We start from the raw sequence: 24758 nt of genomic DNA, 5'->3' as shown, positions 1-24758 counted from the left end.
TGTTTCATTATCATTCTTGATTGTTTAAAAATTGTTACCAAAGCTACAGTTTAGCTCTCCAGTCACGAGACAAGAAGGGGTATATTTGCTAGAACTCTTGTTTTGGAAATTTTCATAAACAGGGGTGTTTTCCTCTTCTTACCCATGGTGAAGTTATTTATTTATTCTCGCGGCTGTCAATATGGGGCTTGCAATTCGTTTAAGTTGGTTCACCTACTATTGCTTCCTGATGTGCGCTTTGGATTAAGAAATTTATATGTGTGCTTTTCATTTGCTTTTAGTATATTAAATTTTATAATTCATGCATTTTTGATTATTTTTATATATATTTCGTCTAAATTTACGGGTTTTTTTTTTATTTTTCAAATTTATCTTGCGTCTGTTTTTTTTTTTTTCATGGGTATTTTCACGGGCAAAAACATTTTAATTATATAACGCCAATTTCAATGTATTTTAAGTAATGGGTTTTATTTGTTTTTTCTATGCGTTAATTCTTTTGTGAATAAGAATGTGTGGCGCTTCTGTCTGCATGTCTTTATAACACTATTAATTATTCAATGATATTTCCTTTTGTTATTTGGTGTTAATTGTTACTGCTGTGTCCTAAAGTCTGGGGAGCTTTAGACCTCTTATTTATTGGGTGTAGGTTTACAATGACTTGAAGGTAGCTCCTTTTATATTACTTTATGACTCTAATATGTTTTAAAATGGAGGGCTCGGTCAAGTTCACCTGTTGTGTGTGTATTTTTAATTTACATTTTACCCCCTAGGCACACGTTTTTACTATCCTAATGCTTTTGTTTGGTTCCTTGTCAGGGGCTAAGCCCCCCTTAAATTTTAATTTAATATTAAAACGTTTTTTTTTTTTTTTTTTTGGGAAATAAAAGAATGAAAGTTTGATAAAATTTAAAATTTACGAATCCATTTTTTTAAAATTTAATAATATTTAGTGTACTATAAACAATGTATTAAAACATAATGAAAATTGGAATGCTGTGTATGAACATTTTATAGGGTTTTTTGCTTGAGTTAATTATACCTTGTAAAGTTTAAAAAAAAAAAAAACTACTCAAGTTACCATATGGAGTAACCGCCAGCTCTCTCTAACCGACTGACCTCCAAAAAATGAGTGTCACATTAGAAAACCCGTTTGGTAGGGCAAGTACCGTTCGTAGTAATAGGCGACTGACCCTGGCAAGCCAATGTACCGGTTAAACTACACGCATATCAATGCCTCAGGCTTGTGTAAGTACATGTGTATTTCGCGGTACTAGATGCCTTACTACTAATGGGCAAATGGGAGGGTGGGCGTAGGAGGGGGATTATTTGCCCTCTAATCACTGTCGACTATTAAAAAGGGCATCAGCCCTTCCCATTTTCAATCAAATGAGCCCTTTTCGAAGTCCCCACGACAACTCCCTCGATACGAAGTGCCCTGGTCTAAGCAACAAAAAAAAAAAAAAAAAAAACATTATACCCACAGCGATCTTTACTATAAAAATGTCAAGCCTTCCAATCACTTTCGACCATTAAAAAGGGCATAGGCCTTTCGATTTCTAATCAAATGAGCTATTTTTGAAACGACAACGCTTTCTATAAACACCTTATATGCCCACAGGGCATAAATTAAAACATATGAAGTTAAGAGAGGAAAGGAAGTTATAAATGAAAAATACAACACAAAAAGGTGAGAAAACGAGGATTTTGTCAGCCAGTGGAAAAACCTTGAAGACGAAAAACAAGCAAATATTTCGACAAGGACCTTCGCTAAGTTGTCTTCAGTTCTAAACAAAAAAGAAAAGAAAAAAACAACAAAAAATTAAACCTTTTGGAGTTTACTGTACAAGAACAGACACCCAACCCTAAGGTTATAATAAATTACAACCCTTACCCTAAGGGCTATTTGTGTGGTTGTCATCCTCTAAGACCTAATTTCCAGAACTTTCAACTATCTTAAACAAAATGGCTATCTCAAAATTTTGATTGGATGTGTTTGGGGAAATGGTGGGCGTGAGAGGGGCTAGAGTCGCTCTCCAATCACTTTCAACTATTAAAAACGGCACTAGCCCTTTCATTTTCCAATCAAATGAGCCCTTTTGAAGTTTCTACGACAACACTTTCAATAAAAATCTTATATGCCCCCAGGGCATAACTGTGTCATTCTCAAAGACCTAATTTCCAGAACTTTCTACTACGTTGAACAAAATGGCTATCTGAAAATTTTGATTGGATGTGTTTGGAGGAATGGTGGGCGCGACAGGGAGGTTAATTACTCTCCACTCACTTTTGACTATTAAAAAGGGCAATTTCAATATCCAAACAAATGAGCCCTCTTTGAAATTTTTACAACAACTTTCTATATAAACCTTATATGCCCCCAGGGCTTAACTTACAACCCTTGTACTGGGGGCTCTTAGGGGGTTATCATCCCAAAAGACCTAATTTCCAGAACTTCCGACTACGTTGAACAAAATGGACATCTCAAAATTTTGATTGAATGTGTTTGGGGAAATGATGGGCGTGAGAGGGGGTTTAGATGCCCTTCAATCACTTTCGACTATTAAAAGGGCACTAGCCCTTTCAATTTTCAATTGAATGATCCCTTTTTGATGTTTTTACAATATTACTTTCTATAAAAACCTGATCTGTCCCCAGGCTATAACGTACAGCCCATGCCCCGAGGGTAGTGGGGGGGATGGGTTGTCATCCTTAACAACCTAATGGCCAAAAATTTCAACTGCATTAAATAAAATGACTATCTAAAAATTTTGATTGGATGTGTTTGAGGAAAAATGGGCGTGAGTGGGGGGGGGGGGGCTAGTGGCCCTCAAATCACTTTCGACTATTAAAAAAGGCACTAGCCCTCTGAATTTCCGATCGAATGAGCACCTTTTCAAGTTTTTACAACAAAGTTTTCAATAAAAACTTATATTCACCTAAGCCATAACATACTACCCTTGCCTCAAAAACTGTGGGAGGAACGTCCTGCTCAGAGGTTTATTTTTCAAAATTTTAAACTGAATTGACAAAATTGGCTATCTAAAAATTTTTACTGGATGTGTCGTGGAGAATGGTGGGCGTGGAAAGGGTGTTAGTTGTATTCAAGTCAGTTTCGACTATTAAAAAGGGCCCGAGCCATTTCAATTTCCAATCGAATGAGCCCTTTTTGAAGTTTCTTGATAACGCGTTCTATAAAAACCTTATATGCCCCCAGGGCATAACTTATAACCCTTGCCCTGAGGGCTGTGGGGCAGTGTCCTTCTCAAAATCATAATTTCTATCTGGAAATCAGCAACGCTGAACACAATGGCTATCTACAAATGTTGATTGGATGTGTTTTAGGAAAAGGTGGGCGAGAGAGGGGGGTTAGTTGCCCTCAAATCACTTTCGACTATTTAAAAGGGCACTAGACCTTTGAATTTCAAATTGAATGAGTCATTTTTCAAGTTTCTACGACAAAGATTTCAATGAAAACTTATATGCCCCCAGGGCAAAACTAATAACCCTTGCCCTGAAGACTGTGGGGGGATTGTCCTGATCAAAGGTATAATTTCCTGAACCTAAAACTGCGTGGAACAAAATGGCTATTTCAAAATTTTGATTGGATGTGTTTGGGGAAATGGTGGGCGTGGAAGGGGTATTAGTTGCCTTCCAATTACTTTCGACTATTAAAAAGGGCACTATCCATTAAAATTTCTACGACAACACGTTCTATAAAAACCTTATATGCCCCCAGGGCATAATTTAGAATCTTAGAAGCTACAGTGATGACAGTGGTCAAATATGGCTCTGAAGCATGGACGCTCCGAAAAGCAGATGAAGATTTGCTAGATGTTTCCCAGAGAAATTGCTTAAGGATTGTTCTGGGTACCCGGCTGACTGACCGTATTTCAAACAATAGGCTATACAAAAAATGTGGTTCAATACCACTCTCTAGGTCTATAATGAAAGAAAGGTTGAGGTGGTTAGGGCATGTTGTGCGGATGAAAGATGACAGATTGCCGAAGATTGTTCTTTTCGGCCAACCATCTGGGGCTAAACGGAAAGCGGGTCGTCATCGTCCGGGGTGGGAGGACGTCATAAAGAATAATGTAAAGGACATGGGAACTTCGTGGGCGAGTATAAAAAGGGAGGCTTTGAATAGTTTGAGGCGGAAAAGGAGCGTGCGTAGCTGTGTTTGCCACAGGCGGCTTGGTGCTGCGGTGAGTTGTTAGTAGTAGTAGTATTAGGGCATAATTTACAACCCTTGCCCTGAGGGCTGTGAGGGGTTTGTCATCCTCAAAGACCAAATTTACAGAACTTAAAACTACGTTGAATAAAATGACTATCTCAAAATTTTGATTGGATGTGTTTGGGGAAATGATGGGTGGGGGGGGGGGGGGGGGCTTGTTGCCCTCCAATCCCTTTCGACTATTAAAAAGGGCACTAGCCCTTTGAATTTCCAATCGAATGAGCCTTTTTTGAAGTTTCTAAGACAACGGCTTCTATAAAAACCTTATATGCCTCCAGGGCATAACTTACAACTATTGCCCTGAAGGCTGTGGGGGAGTGTCCGCCTCTAAAACATAATTTCTATCTGGAAATCAACTACGCTGAACGAAATGGCTATCTAAAAATTTTAATTGAATGTGTTTCGGGAAACTGTGGGCATGGAGGGGGTGTTAGTTGTCTTCCATTCATTTTCGACTATTAAAAAGGGCACAAGCAACTCCAATTTCCAATTGAATGAGCTCTTATCGAAGTTTCTACGACACCTTCTTCGATACGAAGTGCCCTGCTCTAATGGAAAAAAATAATAAATGATACATTGTGCCAACATCGTTCTAATATGCCCCCAGGGCATAACTTAAAACCCTTGCCCTGAGGGTTTTGGGGGAGGGTCCTCCTCAAAACATATTTTCTATCTCGAAATCAACTACGCTTAACAAAATGGCTATCTCAAAATTTTGATTGGATGTGTTTGGGGGAATGATGGGCGTGGGGGGGGGCTAGTTGCCCTCCAATCACTTTTGACTATTAAAAAGGGCACTAACCACTCCAATTTGCAATCGAATGAGCCCTTTTCAAATGTTTCTACGACAACTCCTTCGATACTAAGTGCCCAGGTATGGAGAAAAAAAACATTATGCCCACATCGTTCTTTACTTAGGCAGCGCTATCGCGCTGCCTATGATTATCGCTTCCATATAATTAAACGAATGAATTTATGGACATAAGCTAATATTTCCAAAATAATAGCCCAAAAATAATAAAATAATAGCCCATCGCACAAAAAAGAAAATATGACGCGTATTAAAAAAGGATAGAAAACATTACACAACAATAAACTTTAAAACATAAAAATTACATTTTGCCACTTATGATGAATTTTCATACACCACATATAAGCATTTAGCTTTTACAGCCTTTACCTCCCTTTACTCTTTACCTTTTACTATTTTACTTTACTCTTACTCTTTTACAGCACCAAATGAGCTAGCAGCATTTGAGGTTTGAAGCTATGGGGTTGCCTCGAAAATAATAGCCAATTTTGAGGTTTCCCATACTATGAGGTTTTCCATACACCATGAAGAGAATGTATGGAAAGCCACAAGGTTTTCCATACAATTTTGAGGTTTTCCCATACGGATAGGGGGTCATGAAGTTCCAATTTCCTTTACATTATTTTTTATGATCTCTTCCCGCCTCCCTTTGGGGACAACCTGCTTTCCCTTTGACCCCATATGGATAGGGGGTCATGAAGTTCCGACTTCCTCTCATGAAGTTCCGCTTTCCTTTAAATTATTTTTTATGATCTCTTCCCACTTCCCTTTGGGGACAACCCGCTTTCCCTTTGACCCCATATGGATAGGGGGTCATGAAGTTCCGAGTTCCTCTCATGAAGTTCCGATTTCCTTTAAATTATTTTTGATGATCTCTTCCCACCTCCCTTTGGGACAACCAGCTTTCCCTTTGGCCCCATATGGATAGGGGGTCATGAAGTTCCAACTTCCTCTCATGAAGTTCCGATTTCCTTTAAATTATTTTTGATGATCTCTTCCCACCTCCCTTTGGAGACAACCTACTTTCGCTCTAACCTGACACGGATAGGGTTTCAATACCATTTAAAGTACTATTCAAAGGTACCATTCGGACGGACTCTCTTTTTATCCCCTCTGGTAAGCAAACACGGCAAATCAATAACTTTGTTTAGAGCATATTTGTATCTAAACCAACGCCATATTGCACAGTTATAGGGCCACTTCTAGAATAAATCACAAATGTCACGGTTTCAAATCATTTGGGGTCAATGGATCGTAAGTAAGGAGCAACGTTGTCAATAGCAATAGAAAAACTTAAGAACACAAATTTGTGGCAATCAGAAGAATAAGAAAAATCGTTTTAAATTTTTATCCAAAATAAAAAAAAATCATTCAGTGCATATTTCTTAGCCAGAGAATAATTACATTATTTTAGAGAATGGGAGAAACACCCCAAAGAAAGAGCACGATACTGGTGAAAATTACGTAATCAAATTAAATGTTATCGGAGAGTCCTGGCACAGTAGGGGGGGGGGGGTGTAGGCCCTATCTTCTGACAGCTTTGTTATGTACTTCTTTCGAAACGGAGGGTCAAAATGCATATTTGCTTATTTTCATTGAATTTGTTACTATCACAAAGCAATTTCAAGTCTACCAGTTTCAGAGACACATGGGTTGACATTCTTCACCAAATATATATACAGTCAATAAAAAAAGAAAGAATTATAATAGACAATTATTTTAAAACTTGAATTGACTGAGTTAGTTCATTTGAGACTAATTCATTACTAATTTATTTACGAAATTCATGGGAGCAAATGAACTGTTAAACAAGGAGGAAGGGCAGTATATCTCCCTGTGGAGAGGGAAGGATGCTGACTTCTCAAACAGCACATTTTTACGCCCAAATTATGCAATCTTCCGCGAGAAGTCCTTCAAGTTAATTTGGAGAGGGGATTTACCTCCAAGGAGTATACTTCGAGTAAATGTATAACACGGATAATGAGGGGATGACACCTCCTTCCCTCCCAAAGAAAGAGGTTTATTCGAAGATCTCTCTTTGGAAATTGATATCTGAAAATTCATTTTGGGCGTCTAATACCCTCTGAGGAATGGTTGAGAAGCAGACAGTATCCTATATATGAGGGTAACGACCACTTTTTTGAATCTCCGCTATTTACGCTAAAGTTTCAATTTATTATACATATTAATCATATTAGGAATCATTTTTTTCTTTTTAAGTTTTAACGACACACTCTAGCTTCATTTGGAAAAATTTGCTTTATTATATAATCCGTAACAGAGTGGTCTATTACAATGACATATAATGACACCAGCAAGATGCTCTCAAGTATTCCACGGTCGCCAAATGGGCCGCAGAGTTCAAGCGGGGCCGTCAATCCCTGGAAGACGACCCAAGGTCCGGTCGACCTTTGGAAGTGACAACCCCGGAGGTCATCCGGCGTGTGGAAGACCTTGTCATGCTGATCGTCGTTTAAAGGTCAAAGAAGTTGCAACCGAAGTTGGCATTTCTGAAGGGAGCGTTTTCAACATTCTTCACGACCATCTTCATTTCTCCAAAGTGTCTGCCAGATGGGTGCCTCGAAATCTTCAAGTGCAAGATCGACAGCAGCGGATGCAGCTCAGTTCACAACTTCTCGACCTCTACAGGAGAGACCCAGAAGACTTCCATTTGCGACTTGTGACTTGCGACTTATAACCTTATTTTTTGCTAAGAATATGAAGAATACAGCAGAATAAATAGTAGCAATTTGCTATACGTTTGCTTAATGCGAACGAAAAAAAAAAATATTCGGTTCGAGTTCAGATTTTGGTAGTTTATCTAATATTTTGGTAATTTTATTATTGGTATTTTCGTTTTAGAGGCAAAGCAGCACCAACCCTTAAAAATTTTATCGCTATTTTTTTTTTTTAATTCTATCAATTTCTAATGTTATATTCCCGACGGGAGGAGAGGAGTACTGATGATACTTTGTGTCGCCACATTCTTCACTGTGTTACATCCAATTTAACTTTTTTTTTAATCTTATAATTTTGAATTATGACAACTTTTATTTTGGCACTTTAATTAAACTCAGCAAAGAACACGGTTAATTCATAAATCAAAAATTTTTGCCAATGGAAGTTATTATAGTGGCGCTCGTATATCATGATTTTTGGTATATATCAAAGGCAGAAGAAGTCACCGAACCGAAGAGCTTGGATGGCTTCTAGAGGAGAAGTGTAACAAAGCCATCTAAGCAAGAATAATTGAGCTGAAAAGTGAAAGCAGTATAGAGGGACAGATGAAGCATTTTCTCCCAGCGTCTTAAAAAGCGCATACATCAGAAAAATGAGTTGCCTTTTTTTTGGCAAAATTTTTAAACTTGTTAAGCATGGACATTCAAAGATGAAAAGTCTTTTGGTCAAGAGATCAAGCACCATATTAAGTGAGATGAACGGTCTCAAACCTCTGAAGGGAAAAGCGTACTGGCGTAAAATGAGAATGGGAATTCATGGTATTTCAGGGTATGGGTACTCAGGGTACGGAATTCAAAGCATTCACTTTTTTGCAAGTCCTCAAACCTCAAGTCGGGGAACCGAGTCAGTTGATTTTCAAATTCAAATCAAGTTGCCATCAAGCTATGACTAATTGGAGAAAAAGCCAAGACAAATAGTCTGAGTGAGAGGCAAATCTGGCATTAGTCTTTGCTAGAATTGTATAAAACTGATGGCATTTCACTCGTTGATAGATAGACTATCATCCATCCATCTATCTTATGGCAATAGTCATGGAATAAAGGGTAATTCAAATAGTCTATGAATTTCTATGAGCCATTTGGAGACCACAAATAAAAGGTTTTCAAAGATTTATGATTGGCCATGTCCACAGGACTTTGAAGACAATTGGGCAACTGAAATTTTTCTCATTACAAGAGCTTTTCTTAATGAAAAACGCTCAATAAGCGTTAATCTAAAAACAATTCCTACCTAGAGATCTGGTGTAAAATAAGGCAGTACTGAATAAATGCAGCCATTTTTAACTTAAAAAAACTGCTTCGAGCCCTGCCTTCCAAAGTTTTCTTAACCAGCATTGAATATCATTCAGCTGACTGCTACAGCAAGAGAAACAGTTTCGCTCCTACCTACAAAAATACTTTAGCAACTATTTTTTGCTCTGAGTGCATTCGAAGCATATCAAACAGTTTGTGGTAAAGAACTGTAAGTAAGGAGCGATGCGGCTCAATAGTAACCGAAACTCTAAGAAAACGTCTTAATAACAATGGATACATCAAAAGAACCGAATTTTGATGCTTATTCAAAATATTAAAAAATCATCAAATTTAATGGTACCCATCAAAAGTTATGAACATGAGAAGATTTGCCCAGTTTTTGAAAAAGGAGGGAAACATCCCCAAAACATCAAAAACATCACCAAACTTGGGAGGATTTTTCCATGGATTAGTTTTTCATAGGGGAAGGAAATTCGTCATGGAGAGGGAGCCGGATTTCCCAGCATTCTTTAAAAACAATCGGATATTAAATAAAAAACAAGTTTTCCCAACTGAAAGTAAGGAGCAACATTAAAACTTAAAGCGAACAGAAATTATTATGTATATGAGGCCCCCCCCCCCGACAATACCATGCTCTTTACGCTAAAGTTTTTTTTAGTACTTTAAAAGGGCTATTTATTCTAATCAAACGGTCTTTGTGATTCAGGAGTCATTCTTAAAGAATTGGGACAAAATTCGAACTTTAGCGTAAAGAGCGAGGTATTGACGAGGGGGACCCCCCTCGCATACGTAATAATTTCTGTTCGTCTTAAGTTTTAATTTTTGGTCCTTACTTTCAGTTGAAAAAACTTGTTTTTTTATATTTAATCTCCCCACAAGAAGTGGTGCTGAAAACAAAAAGTCGGGGAGCAAGCAAATTGTTGTTTCCATAATCTAAGAATGGGACAGTTTTGTTTTCTTTTGATTGATTCAATAAAAATACCAAAAAAAGAGTATTTTTTGATGAAAATACCAAAAATATAAACAATATTTCGAAATCAAGAGAAGACACTGACAGTTTATTTGTTTTACATTTTAGCCCCCCCCCCCCTCCTATAGAATCCCTTAATCCTTAATCTACCACCAAATTTCGACATTGTGCGCTAATGACTTTTTTCTGGGAGTATCATTTCATTTACAGGCAAATTTACAAAAAAAAACAGAGCCAGAGAACCTTTGTGCTCATTAGGTCAACTTTCAACACATACATCTATAGCATATGATTATTCTTAAATCACAGTCATAAATCTTAATGACTAAATCACAGTTTTTTTTTTTTTAGCAAATCTGGACTTAGTGAAGCAGGCAAATAATTATTTTCTATTTTAGTTAGAAATGTAAGATTAAATTATACGTAAAAATAAAAGTTAAAAATAACTGAAACTTAAATAAAATAAGACTATGACAAAAAAGTCCCTTCGCTCTAAAGCCACTATTAACGTTTCACGGAAATACTAGCTTTCCAAGTGCCTAGCTTTCCTAAGAAGTGATGGCTTCCTATCCTAATCAAGCTTGCTTAGACACTTATAAAGTTTCATAGAAGTGCTAGCTTCCTATCCTAATCATGCTCGCTTAGACACTTTCGAAGTTTCACAGAAGTGTTAATTTTCCTAAGAAGTGCTTACTTCCTATCCTAATCATGCTCACTTATACTCTTTTAAAGTTTCACAGAAGTACTAGCTTGCCTATGAATTACTAGCTTCTTATCCCAATCATGCTCGTTTATACCCTACTAAAGTTTCACGAAAGTGCTAGCAATGGTATTTAGTAACATCTCTAACAACTGTAACCAAAAAAAAGCTAGTTCATTCACCTTGAAATTGCTTGATTCTAGTATGCCTTATCTGACCATTACATTTCAGAGATATTGTGAAAATGTGGTGAATATCTGAGCTATCACGAAGCAGGAAAGATCCATCAGGTTCATTTGCCAGGATTGCCTCGGCCTTTTCCCTCGGCAAAGGACCCCAGTACCAAGGATTCTAAAAAAATGATGATAAAATGAATAACAATAATGGTAATGCTACTATTAGAAAAGTTTAGAATTTTTGGTAGGATTTTCAATTATCCTTCTTTGCCATTCATTGATAAAGATGAAATATATTTTTTTGCAGAGGTTCTCTTGTAAAAATTAAAGGATCAAAATTATAAATGACAACTAAAGTTTATATTAAAGAAAAGTTAGCAGTGGGATTATTCTTGAACATACAGAAAGATTAAATGAAAAAAAAAAACACATAAAAAACAAAACAAAAACTAGCAATAAAATGCATTAAACAGCTCCAGCAAAACAACATTTATTTATTCTGCCAAAAATCAAAAGCAAAACTAGGACAGTGGGGCAGAGAGGTTGGCATATATAGAAAAATGATTTTTTTTTTTATATTTGAAAATTAGATGACAAAAAATTCGGGAAATTTAGGCGTACCGCACCCCTTGACCTGCCCCTTGACTTGGCCAATAAATATATTCCACATTATTGCTTAAAAGAAGCATAATTGACTTAGGACAGTGGGACGTTAGTTATTGGACTTAGTTATTTTAAGTCAGAATTTGACTTAAATAATCTTTTATTTATTATATAATTTTTTAGCTTCATATTTATTTTGTGTTCATCAAGCTTTAAAAACATGCTGAGGCATTGAACAGAAATATTATTATTTTCGTTACACAGTTGGATAATCTTCAACCAAACATCAAGTTCCAGCAAGGTGGAGTAATAATACTTTGAAGAGAAGTAGATTAGGCAAGATGGCCAAATACTCCAGCCACCTTCACCTGATATTACACACATGGGTTGCTTTCTAGGGGAGGGGAGTATGTTAAATAGTATGGATACCAAAAGATAGTGCAGAATATCACTCACCAAAAGAAAGGAACATAAATGAAATCACCACCACCACTGACACTATTGTTAGATGTGTTACATGTAACTAATGATGTACAGACAAAGATTTACTAATTGCTATAATAAAGCCTTTATAATGAATCTTATAACAATATAACCTTCAGACTTGTATCTATTTATTATTTTTAATTTACAGAGACATACTTCAAAAGGATAGATAAATTTTTAGGAAGAATTCCTCCCTCATCACTGAAAAAATCCAAATATTTGCCTTTTTATGGAAGATACACAAAAACTTGAATTAGAGATGTTTCATAAAGACCTTGCATTGAAGCAAATTATAACATCTCCAACAAAAAAAAGTATACTCTTGGATTAAATTTCTATTTTTTTTTCCGTTAGGAGAAATACAACCAACAAAACCAGATTTGTAGTAAACCAGATGCGTGTCGACTCAACAGGGAGGCGGCCCTCCAGTGATTTCATTTCTCTCCTCAAAAATCTGGCAAAGATCTCTTAGAATCAGGTGATATTTTGGTAGACATGAAGGAAGTGTCAGTAACGAAAAAACTGGGAAGTTTGTTTTTATGTTGCCTTGGGTGCGTTTTGAGAACCAAAAAGAGCATTGAGCTCTTGACATTCTTCCTCCCTAGGAATTCCTCCTCTCTATACATATAAGATACATAGAAAAGATAAATCCTTTTCAAAAGAAAGAGGCCAGTTTGGTCAATAGTCCACATATAGCTTCTTCTGTGCCAAGCTTTCTTGTTAATGCTATTTATCCCTCTTCCTATCTCTGCTCTTCTTACAGTGAAGTAACGGGGGGGGCAGGGGTGAACAACCTTTGAAAGAAATTGATCTTTTGAACTTTGGGTTATAGGTGTTAGCTTATGAGACTCTAGCCTGTTTTGCATTTTTGGTTGATCTTGTCTATATAGGCAGTGATCAATAGTTTCATTTGTCATCTTGTATAACCTGGATTATGGCTAGGAAGAAGAAAAAAGATGGAGTTCAAGTTTTGGAAGGAAAAACACGGAAGTCTACACCATAGCATTCACATGAATCCTGTAGTATATTTGAAGCTAGAATTTTGGGAAAAAAAGGTATATTGTTGGGGGATTTTTCACTAATGGGGTCAAGAGCATCTTCCAGCAGCCAATGTGTGTCTGGGGAATATGCATTGGGGACTAGGAGCAGGGTAAACATATGCATTTATCTGGAGAAGGTAGCAGGTCCAAGACAGATTAAGCAGGTAAGTGGAGCAATAGAATTAGAAGGAACTGGATATGCTATGTGATTATTTGCAAAATGAGCCAAGCATCTGAAACTAGATGGGTTGTTTAATCTTTCATGTACTGAATTATCATTATTTTATTTATAACCCACTAATACCAAAAAAGTAAATAGTAGAGTAAAACATATAGAAAAAAGGAAAAAAAAGAACATGAATGTTCTGTCTTTAACTGTGGTTAGGTCACTCTTATTCAGCAGAAAATTAGTGTTAGTTGATACCCTAAAGCTAAAAATTGGTCAAATTATATTATTTTGGGTAACAGCTTCATTATTTGGAGGTGAATTATCCCACATGCTCAACAACCTATAAGACCAGAGTCAATTTGAGGCCTAATGTAACTCATGCTGAATTTGAACAAGGTGCTCTACTGATAAATTTCGGGGGGGGGGGTAGTAACCTTTGCAGTCTTTTCATTTTCTTGTAGTATTTGTGGGAAACATCTTAGATGTGATGATTGAAGTTAAGTTTTGAACAAAAATAAAACCTAAATAATTAATCAGAGAAAATTAGAGAATATTAGTATTGTTTTGTATTAAATAGGTAAGAATAGCATAAGACTTTTACTGAAATTGCAGAACAGTGGATTTTGATGGAATCATAGGAAAGAAAGACTTGGTTGAAAATCTTTTAAACTAGTGCCTTGTGTTATTCAGAAAAAAGACACATGATCAACTGAGAATAGTTCTCATCAGCAGGCCATGGTTAGCATTAGCTTTAGAACCTGGTTGTAAAGGGCAATCAAGAGATTTTAAAATCTCTTGATTGCCCTTTGTTGCTATTTTTATTCTTATTCTAGATTCAATCTAGAATAAAAATCAAGCAAGATTTTAGTTGACTTTGGGCTGTCATACAAGGTATACTGGTACTACAGATTGCTATGAATACAGTGAAGAGAAATTCATTTTGATATATCAAGGGGATAGAAGCCAAAAATTACTCTTATCTGTATTGGATCGAGGTTGGCTTCTGAGGTTCGATTGAGGTATGCTATCTTCACCAACAACACCAACTAGCTTTGCATTGTTGAAAATGTAGGCCAAAGGACAGATCCATAAAGCAGATGACTCAGAGATTGGCAAGGTGTTGTGAAGACTTTATCACTATCTGTGGCTAAGAGCCACACGTTTTAGGGTCTACAACTAAGTAAATTTGTTAGCCAGCTGACTGCTTCTTTGTTTCACCATCCCATCTTGTCCAACTATCCCTGTAGCACCATCATATTCAATGTCTGGTCCAATGCCAAAAATGTCAATTACTGAAGAAATGGTCTTTGCTAGCCTTGATAAACTTGATGTAAACAAGTTCAAGGGATCAGATGGGATACACTCAAGACTTCTCAAGGAGTGCCGAAATGTTCTCAGCTCTCCCCTGTGTAGACTCTGCCAGCTGTCCCTACAAAATGGAGACCTACCATCAGATTGGAAAACATCCTATATCACACCAAACCACAAAAAAGGCCCCAAATATCATACAGAAAATTACCTTCCCATCAGCCTCACTTCTGCATCTGAAAAGGTGCTTGAGAGATTTGTCAACAGAGCTCTAATTCAGCACTTTGAAGCTAACAATATACTCACTTCCACTCAACATGGCTTCAGATCTTTAAGATATGTTGATACTAATCTAATATAGACATGATCACATGAGTATGTCACATCATTGTTGGATAAAGTTTTCCCTGTGATGCCAAACTCTAGTTTAGGTTGAATTAAACCTTTATAGAGCTTTGAAACAGCTGAGGGTGAATGACTACTGAAAGTTCTCTTAAACATACCAAGAGTATGACTAGCCTTTGCTGCCCTAGTCTGGGCATGCAACCTAAACTTTAGCTGTTCATCAACTAATAGACCCAGATCATGTTTAACATGACTACTGGCAACAGGTTGCATTGTTTTGTCAATTGACTCAATTGAGTACTAGTGTCTTGAGTTTTTATTACCAAAGTGGATAACCTTGCATTTCTGGACATTGAACTTCAGCTTCCAAGTCCTTGACCAGTGAGTAAATGAGTCCAAGTCTGCTTGAATGGTTTCTATTTTTCCTGAACTTTCAACTGAACCAATTACTTTTGAATAGTCTGCATAAAGGCTTACTTTATTTTGATGTTACAAGGTCCATCATTAATGAAGATTAAATAAAGTTGGGCCCAGGACTGTGCCTTGGGGTACTCAACTTCTCACTTCTGCAACATCAGAGAGAAATGATTGTCCATTTTCCCCAAACGCTTTAACTGCTTGTTTTTTATTACTAAGAAAAAGCATCACCCAGTCAATAGTTTTCTGTATAAATACCAATAGCTTCAAGCTTAATATGCAGTTGCCTGTGACACACCTTATCACATGCTTTTTCAAAGTCCAGCAAAATCATGTCAACTGGGAGACGCTTGTCCATAAGTTTGGTAACATATTCATATGCATCAATAAGGTTGGTTTCAACTGATCAAGGAGAATGGAAACCATGCTGGCACAGGGACAACAGCCCATTTTTGTGTCAAATGTTGAATGACTGCAGAGTTGACTATGTTTTCAAGTATTTTTCCTGCAGCAGAGATGATATTGATTGGTCTGTAGCTAACTGCCTCATCTCTGTTACCACCTTTGTGCACTGACGTAATATGTATTAACTTTCATTCTACAGGTATACACTTTAAATCTAGAGGCTTCTGGATAAGCTGGGTAAAAGGAAGAGACAATTCAGCATGTGCATCTTTGAGAAGTCAAGGATAAATGCCATCTGGTCCAACTGACTTATTTGGGTTCAGATTTTTAAGAAATGTTTTCACAAGGAATAAATTGATTTTGTTTCCAAGTCAGCATGCATTTAATTCAAATTTCTTGCTCAGATGTAGCCATCTATAGTTTAGTATGTCTGAAGGTTAAATAGCACTAAGAAACCAAATGAGAGCTTTTAAGACTCACTGTGTGCATCTTTAGAACAAGGATTTCTAATTTTCACAGCAGATTTGTTTGGTCAATTTTGAAACCTTAATGTAAATAAATTTTCTGAAGGAACTTAATATTGCAGTTTAAAAGAATAGCCTTGTTAACCCATAAGAGGCAAGATAGCAAGTGAGTCAAAATCAAAATTAAAGTCAAAATCAATAAAGTAATATCAGAGGCAATGCTATAGCGTTGCCTATAGTAAAGGCCATATGGCTCCAATGCTTTATTATTTATTTTTTTCCCAGAGGCACTTTGTATGGAAGGGGTCGTCACATAAACTTTGGAGGGGCTCATTCGATTGAAAATTGAGAGTTCTAGTGCCCTTTTTAAGGGTAAAAAGTGATTGGAAAGGCAACTAACACCCCTTCCATCCCCACTATTTCTCCAAACACATCGAATCAAAATTTTTGAGATAGCCATTTTGTTCTACATAGTTGATTTCCAGATACAAATTATGTTTTTGAGGAGGACACTGCCCCTACAGCCCTCAGGGCAAGGGTTGTAACTTATGCCCTGGGAGCATATAAGCTTTTTATAGAAAGCTTTGTTGTAGGAAGTTCAAAAAGGGCTCATTGCCCTTTTTAATAGTCAAAAGTGATTAGAGAGCAACTAACCCCTCTCTCACGCCCACTTTTCAAGTATTTTTCCTGCAGCAGAGGTGATACTAATTGGTCTATAGTTTACTGCCTCATCTCTGTTACCACCTTTGTGCACTGGGGTAATATGTGCTAATTTTCATTCTGCAGGTATACACATTAAATCTAGAGGCTTCTGGAAAAGCTGGATAAAAGGAAGAGACAATTCAGCATGTGCATCTTTGAGAAGTCAAGGATAAATGCCATCTTGTTCAACTGATTTATTTGGGTTCAGATCAGAGGCAATGCTATAGCGTTGCCTATAGTAAAGGCCATACGACTCCAATGTTTTATTATTATTATTTGTTTATTTTTTCCCAGAGGCAATTCATATGGAAGGGGTCGTCGTAGAAACTTCAAAGGGAGCTCATTCGATTAGAAATCGAGAGTTCTAGAGCCTTTTTTAATAGTCGAGTGATTTGAGAGCAACTAGCCCCCCCCCCCTCCCAAGCCCATCATTCCCCCAAACACATCCAATCAAAATTTTGAGATAGCCATTTTGTTCAGCATAGTTGACTTCCAGATAGAAAATATATTTTTGAGGAGGACACTCCCCCACAACCCTCAGAGCAAGGGTTTGAGTTATGCCCTGGGGCCATATAAGGTTTTTATAGAAAGCGTTGTTGTAGAAACTTCAAAACAGGCTTATTCGATTGGAAATTCAAAGGGCTAGTGCCCTTTTTAATAGTCAAAAGTGATTGGAGGGTAACTATCCTCCCCACGCCCATCATTCCCCCAAAAACATCCAATCAAAATTTTGAGATAGCCATTTTGTTCAGCGTAGTTGATTTCCAGATAGAAAATATGTTTTTGAGGAGGACACTTCCACACAACCCTCAGGGCAAGGGTTTTAAGTTATACCCTGGGGGCATATATGGTTTTTTATAGAAGGCATTGTTGTAGAAAGTTCAAAAAGGCTCATTTGATTGGAAATTCAAAGCCCTTTTTAATAGTCGAAAGTGATTTGAGGGCAACTAACCCCCCTCTCACGCCCACCTTTTCCCCAAACACATCTAATCAAAATTTTGAGACAGCCATTTTATTAAACGTAGTTTTAAGTTATGGAAATTAGGTCTTTGAGGATGACAACTCCCCCACATCCCTCAGGGCAAGGGTTGTAAGTTATGGCCTGGGGGCATATAAGGTTTTGTATAGACAACGTTGTTGTAGAAACATCAGAAAGGGCTCATTCAATTGGAAATTTAAATGGCTAGTTCCCTTTTTAATAGTCAAAAATGATTCTAAGGCAACTGACACCCTTTCCTGCCCACCATTTCCCCAAACACAAACCCATCCAAGAAGAACTTTGAGATAGTTTTTTTTAAATAGTTCAAAGCCCATATAAGAAAAACTCAGGAGTAAACACAGCACCCCAGGTCCCAAGGGCAGGTGTTGTAAGTTATGCCCTGGGGGGATATATGGTTCTTATTGAAGGGATACTTGTAAAAATTCAGAGATGGCTCATTTGATTGGAAATTGAAAGTTCTAGTTAAGTTGTTTAGAGTCAAAAGAGATTAGAGGGCAAAAAGCCCCCCCACGCCTGTTTTTCCCCAAATATATCCAATAAAATTTTTAAATAGCAATTAAGTTAAAATTTCTCAAAAGTCAGACAGCAAAAACTCAGGTGTCGTCACAACCCCCCAGGGCCTGGGGGAAGGCGTTGTAATTTATGCCCTGGGGCATATATTGTTTGTATGAAAGGGATGCTCGTATAAACTTCAGACAGGGCTCATTTGATTGGATATTGAAAGTTTGAGCTCACTTTTTAAAAAGTTAAAAGAGATGCAAGGGCAGCTAGCCCCCCTCCCACGCCTTCTTTTTCAAAACCCATCTGATGAAAACTTTGAGACAAACATCTTGTTAAAAATAGTTCAAAGGTTGGATAAGAAAAAATCCAGTGTTAATAGAACCCCCCAGGGAACAGGTCAAGGCGTTCTAAGTTATGCCCTAAGGGCGTGTAAGGTTCTTATGAAAGGGATGCATGTATAAACTTCATAGAGGGCTCATTTGATTGGAAATTGAAAGTTCTAGTTAAGTTTTTTAGAGTCAAATGAGATTGGAGGGCAACTAGCCTCCCCCCCCCCGCCCATGCCCCTTTTTCCTAAAATGCATCCAATAAATATTTTGGAATAGCAATTAAGATAAAAATTTCTCAAAAGTCAGATAGAAAAAACTCAGGTGTTGTCACAACCCCCCAGGGCCCGGGGGCAGGCATTGTAAGTTATGTCCTGGGGCATACATTGTTCGTATGAAAGGGATGCTCGTACAAACTTCAGAGAGGGCTCATTTAATTGTATAGTAAAAGTTTGAGCTCACTTTTTATTAGTCAAAAGTGATCCGAGGGCAGCTAGCACCCCCCCCCGCCGTCATTTTAAAAAACCCACTGATGAAAATTTTGAGACAGATATCTTTTTAAAAATAGTTCAAAGGTCGGATAAGAAAAAATCCGGTGTTAGTAGAACCCCCCAGGGCACAGGGGAAGGCATTCTAAGTTATGCCGTAAGGCCATGTGTGGTTCTTATGAAAGGGATGCTTGTATAAAATTTATAGAGGGCTCATTTGATTGGAAATTGAAAGTGCTAGTTCACTTTTTAAGAGTCAAGAGAGTTGAACTAGCCCCCCCCTCCAGGCTCTTTTTTCCCCCAAACCTGTCCACTACAAATTTTGAGATAGCCAGTGTTTTGTAAATTGTTCAAAAATTAGATAACAAAAACGCCCCCATAACCTTCAGAGGGGGCTCATTTGATTGGAAATTGAAAGTTCTAGTTCAATTTTTAAGAGTCAAAAGATATCCAAGGGCACCTATCCCCCCCCCCCCCACACACACGTCCTTTTTTCCCCAAGCCCTCAATAAAATTTTTATAATAGCCATTTCAGTAAAAATTGTTCAAAAGTCAGATAAGAAAAATTCCTGTGTCAACAGAACCCGCCAGGGCCCGGAAGCAGGCATTATGAGTACTGCTCTTGTGGCATATATAGTTCTTATGGAAGGGATGCTTGTATAAACTTCAGAGAGATCTCATTTGATTTGAAAGTTCCTGTTAACTTTTTAAGAGTAAAAAGAGATTGGAGGGCAACTAGCCCCCCTCCTCCATGCCCTAAATGCACCAGATAATACTTTGAGACAGACATCTTGTTAAAAATAGTTCAAAGGCTGGATAAGAAAAAATACGGTGTCAATAGAACCCCCCAGGGCACAGGGGAAGGCATTCTAAGTTATGCCCTAAGGGCATGTATGGTTCTTATGAAAGGGATGCTTGTATAAACTTCATAGAGGGCTCATTTGATTGGAAATTGAAAGTGCTAGTTCACTTTTTAAGAGTCAGGAGAGTTAAACTAGCCCCCCCCTCCATGCTCTTTTTTTTCCCAAACCTGTCCACTACAAATTTTGAGATAGCCAGTGTTTTGTAAATTGTTCAAAATTTAGAAAAAAAAAACGCCCCCATAACCTTCAGAGGGGGCTCATTTGATTGGAAATTGAAGGTTCTAGTTAAATTTTTAAGAGTCAAAAGATATCCAAGGACAACTCCCCCCCCCCCCCCACACACACACACACGTCCTTTTTTCCCAAAGCCCTCAATAAAATTTGTATAATAGCCATTTCAGTAAAAATTGTTCAAAAGTCAGATAAGAAAAATTCCTGTGTCAACAGAACCCGCCAGGGCCCAGAAGCAGGCATTATGAGTACTGCTCTAGTGGCATATATAGTTCTTATGGAAGGGATGCTTGTATAAACTTCAGAGAGATCTCATTTGATTTGAAAGTTCCTGTTAACTTTTTAAGAGTCAAAAGAGATTGGAGGGCAACTAGCCCCCTCCTCCATGCCCTAAATGCACCAGATAATACTTTGAGATAGAAATTTTGTTAAAAATAGTTCAAAGTTCTGATAACAAAAAACTCTGGTGTCAACACAGCCCCTCCAGGGCCAGGGTAGGCATTGTAAGTTATGCCCTGGGGGCATATATGGTTGTTATGGAAGGGATGCTTGTATAAAATTCCTACAGGGCTCATTTTATTGGGAATTGAAAGTTGTAATTCACTTTGTAAGGACAAAAGTGATTGGAGGGCAGCAAGCCTCCCTCCACACTCTATTTATTTTTTTTCCCAGAGGCACTTCTTATAGAAGTGGTTGTCATATAAACTTTAAATGGGGCACATTTGATTGGAAATCAAGAGTTCTAGTGTCCATTTTAAGAGTCAAAAGTGATAAGAGGGCAACTGGCCCCCCAAGCCCTTTTTCCCCAAATACATCTGATAAAAAATTTGAGGTAGCCATTTTGTTAAAAATAGTCCAAAGATCATATGAGAAAAACTCCTTTACGTATGGTTATTTTGTTTAAAATAGTTTAAAGGTCAGATAAGAAAAACTCCAGTGTTGACACCCCCCCCCCCCAGGGCCAGGGCAGGTGTTTTAAGTATTGCTCTGGGGGACTATATAGTTCTTATGGAAGGTATGCATGTATAAACTTCAGAGAGGATTCATTTGAATGGAAATTAAAAGTAGTAGTTCATTTTCTCAGAGTGAAAAAAGATCAGAGGGCAACTAGCCCCTCCTGCCCTCTACACCTTTGGGTGTATCAGATGGATAAACCCATCCAATAAAAATTTCAGGAGACCATTTTGTTAAAAATAGTTCAATCATCAGATATTAAAACCAAAGGGTCAACACAAGACCCCAGGGCCCAGGGATAGGCATTGTAAGTTTTACTCTGGGTATATATATGGTTCTTATATAAAGGATTCTCGTATAAACTTCAGAGAGGGCTCATTTGATTGAAAATAGAAAGTTCTAGTTCACTTTTTAATAGTCAAAACAGACCAAAGCTTAATCTAGTTCCCCCACGCCCTTTTTCCCCAAACCCATCTGATAAAAATTTTGAGATAGCAATTTTCTTAAAAATAGTTCAAATATCAGATAATAAAAACTCAAAAGTTGACACAAACCCATTTTTTCAATTTGATATTGTTACTTTGATATAAGTTTTGATACTTTGATGAATATGTGATTTTTTTTTTTAAGTTTGATTTTGAAATAAGGAATTTTTAAAAACTTGAAATTTTTTGTAATCAAAAACGAACAAAAATTAATTAAAAAAAACTTTCCAAAAAATCAGTTTTTTCAAAGAAAAGTAAAGGCCATTTTAAACTTAAGCTCAGCAGATACAAATAGCTTTTAAAATTCAGACTCAAAACGTCCAGAAATTACTATTAAAGAATAAATGAAACCCAAAACGAACAGATATTAAATAACCAATCATAGCAAAAACATACAACAAGTAATAATATAAATGAATAAATAGATCTTAAAGCAAGTAATGCTTAGATTGAATATGAATATCAAGCTTAAAACAAAAAAAATATTTTCCTATTGAAGTATAAATGAAACTTAAAGCAAACAGAAATAAAATAAACAATCTATGCAAACAGACATACAATAGATATTAATGTAAATTAATAAATAAATCTTAAAACAAGTGAAACTTCAATTGAATATGCATATCAAGCTTGAAACAAACAAAAATCACTACAAACAAGAGTTTGGGTATGACCTCCTTCTCTTACTGTAAAAGTCTAAAACCTACTGCATCATTGGTGCTTTACTGAAAACTATATGCATCTTGACCAGTCTTGGAAAGTATAAACAACAGCAAATTGAATACTTGATGTAGGCCTATAATGATATTAATTGTTGAAAGATCCATCAGTTCCAAGAATTTATTTCACTGTAATTGACTTTTTATTTTCAATACTGTAAGAACTGGAAAAGAAAATATTTGTAATATAATCCATTTTCAGTTAAGTGCCAATGATGCAGTAATCTTTTGGTATTTATTTACAGTTAGGAAAGGAGGCAGTATCTAAATTGCTTGTAGGGAAACTATATTTGTCTTTAACAACTTTTAAAAGAGCTAATAAATTAAACTGAATATTTGATGTATAATGATATTAACTGCTGAAAGATCATCAGTTCAAAATGTTACTATAATTTTAATGTTTATTTTCAATGTTAAGTACAAAAGAAAATATTTGTCATAAAATTGGTTTTCAGTAAAGCGCCAATGACACAGTAGGTTTTCTTGGCAAATTTCAATGACACAGTAGTTATCTTGGCATATTTCAGGACCCACTAGAGAGAGCCTTCTCTCTCTAGAGGGTCCTGAAGTTTGATAAAAAATTTGGTGGAGATAGGTACTTTAAATTACCTTCCTGGGACATAATTTAGCCTGTAGACTCATCTCTGAAAGTTTCATTTTCCTAACCTAACTCGGTAAAATTCTACTTTAGCTACTTTTGGCTATCTTGGAAAGGAGTTTTGTTAGGAAAATGAAACTTTCAGGGATAGATCTACAGGCTAAAGTATGTCCCGGGAAGCACCTAGCTCCACTCCTCCCTCTAGAGGGTCCTGACCTTTAAAAATCTGTGTGTTATAAAAGTGAAACCTTGTAAAATGGATCTTATGCTTAAAATGAAGCTCAACAAAATTGTTTTCAGCCTTGCAACTTTGCTCAATCCTCATTTATAGAGTTTTAAAGATATGCAAATACACTTCATAAATTATTAAAATTAACATTGATATGTCTTAGAATAGTACTCAAATAACAGGAATTGCATTTTCAGTACTAAAGCCAGAGAAAAAGAATCTTATAACTGAAAATTAAGGTAAAATGTTGTTTTGTCAAAATTTCAATAGGTATAGACTTGTCATGTAGGCAAATTTCAGGATCCTCTAGAGGGAGAAGGAAAGGAGATAAGTACTTCAAAATACTTCCCAGGACATATTTTAGCCTGTAGACCCATCCCTGAAAGTTTCATTTTCCTAACCTCACCCCTTTCCAAGATAGGTAAAAGTAACTAAAGTAGAATTTTACCCCTAACTCTTTTCCAAGAGAGCCAAAAGCAGCTAAAGTAGAATTTAACCAAATTTGACCAGCTAGCAGTTGATTCTTAGGGAAAGGCAAATCTAACCTTTATCCTTAAAAAAACTTTAGTTTCTAAATACTAGAACTTTGCCTACATACCAAAGTTTGATTTACTACCACTCTTTTTAAACTATCAAAGGAACTTTGTCTGGAAAGTAATTTGTATCCTAGCCTAGTACAGAATTTCGACAGATTTTTCAATTTTAAAGGACTAATTTAAGGTAAAATATATTCTTAATTGATATTTTACTGACAAGGAAGATAAAGGTTAAACCCGAAAGTTGTGTACCTTCGCAAGAGATAAATTCATTTTGTTTCCAAGTCGGCATGCATTTAATTCGAATTTCCTGCTCAGATGTAGCCATCTATGATTTAATATGTCTGAAGGTCAGATAGCACTAAGAAACTAAATGAGAGCTTTTAAGACTCACTGTGTGCATTTTTAGAACAAGAATTTCTAATTTTCACAGCAGATTTGTTTGGTCAATTTTGAAACCTTAATGTAAATAAATTTTCAGAAGGAACTTAATATTGCAGTTGAAAAGAATAGCCTTGTTAACCCATAAGAGGCAAGACAGCAAGTGAGTCAAAATTAATAAAGTAATATCAGAGGCAACATTATAGCGTTGCCTATAGTAAAGGCAATATGGGTCCAATGTTTTATTATTTATTTTTTTCCCAGAGGCACTTTGTATGGAAGCGGTTGTCACAGAAACTTTGGAGAGGGCTCATTCGATTGGAAATTGAGAGTTCTAGTTCCCTTTTTAAGGATCAAAAGTGATTGGATGGCAACTAACACCCTTCCATCCCCACCATTTCCCCAAACACATTGAAACCAAATTTTTTAGATAGCCATTTTGTTCTACATAGTTGATTTTCAGATATAAATTATGCTATTGAGGAGGACAATGCCCCTACAGCCCTCAGGGCAGGGGTTGTAAGTTATGCCCTGGGAGCATATTAGCCTTTTATAGAAAGTTTTGTTGTAGGAACTTCATTGCCCTTTTTAATAGTCAAAAGTGATTAGAGAGCAACTAACCTCCCTG

General features: G+C 36.7%; 1 protein-coding gene across 1 annotated transcript in view; it reads right to left on the bottom strand.

Annotated features, from left to right (window-relative positions):
- LOC148945855 (uncharacterized) overlaps positions 1–24042 on the bottom strand; it is a 30828-nt gene extending 6786 nt beyond the window's left edge. Inside the window, exons 1-2 of the mRNA XM_089097529.1 lie at positions 24002–24042; positions 10887–11055 (exon numbers count right to left, since the gene is read on the bottom strand). Of these exons, the coding sequence (XP_088953655.1) occupies positions 10887–11055; positions 24002–24022 (190 nt within the window). The 5' untranslated portion in view covers positions 24023–24042. The remainder of the gene's footprint in view (positions 1–10886; positions 11056–24001) is intronic.
- Between the last annotated feature and the right edge of the window lie 716 nt (positions 24043–24758).

This window comes from Artemia sp. Qi Xiang Cuo, chromosome 12 (assembly GCF_049724085.1).
Source record: "Artemia sp. Qi Xiang Cuo chromosome 12, ASM4972408v1, whole genome shotgun sequence".
NCBI classification, from domain to species: Eukaryota; Metazoa; Arthropoda; class Branchiopoda; order Anostraca; family Artemiidae; genus Artemia; species Artemia sp. Qi Xiang Cuo.
Note: the sequence above shows the minus strand (reverse complement) of the source record. Positions and strands in the feature narration are given on the sequence as shown.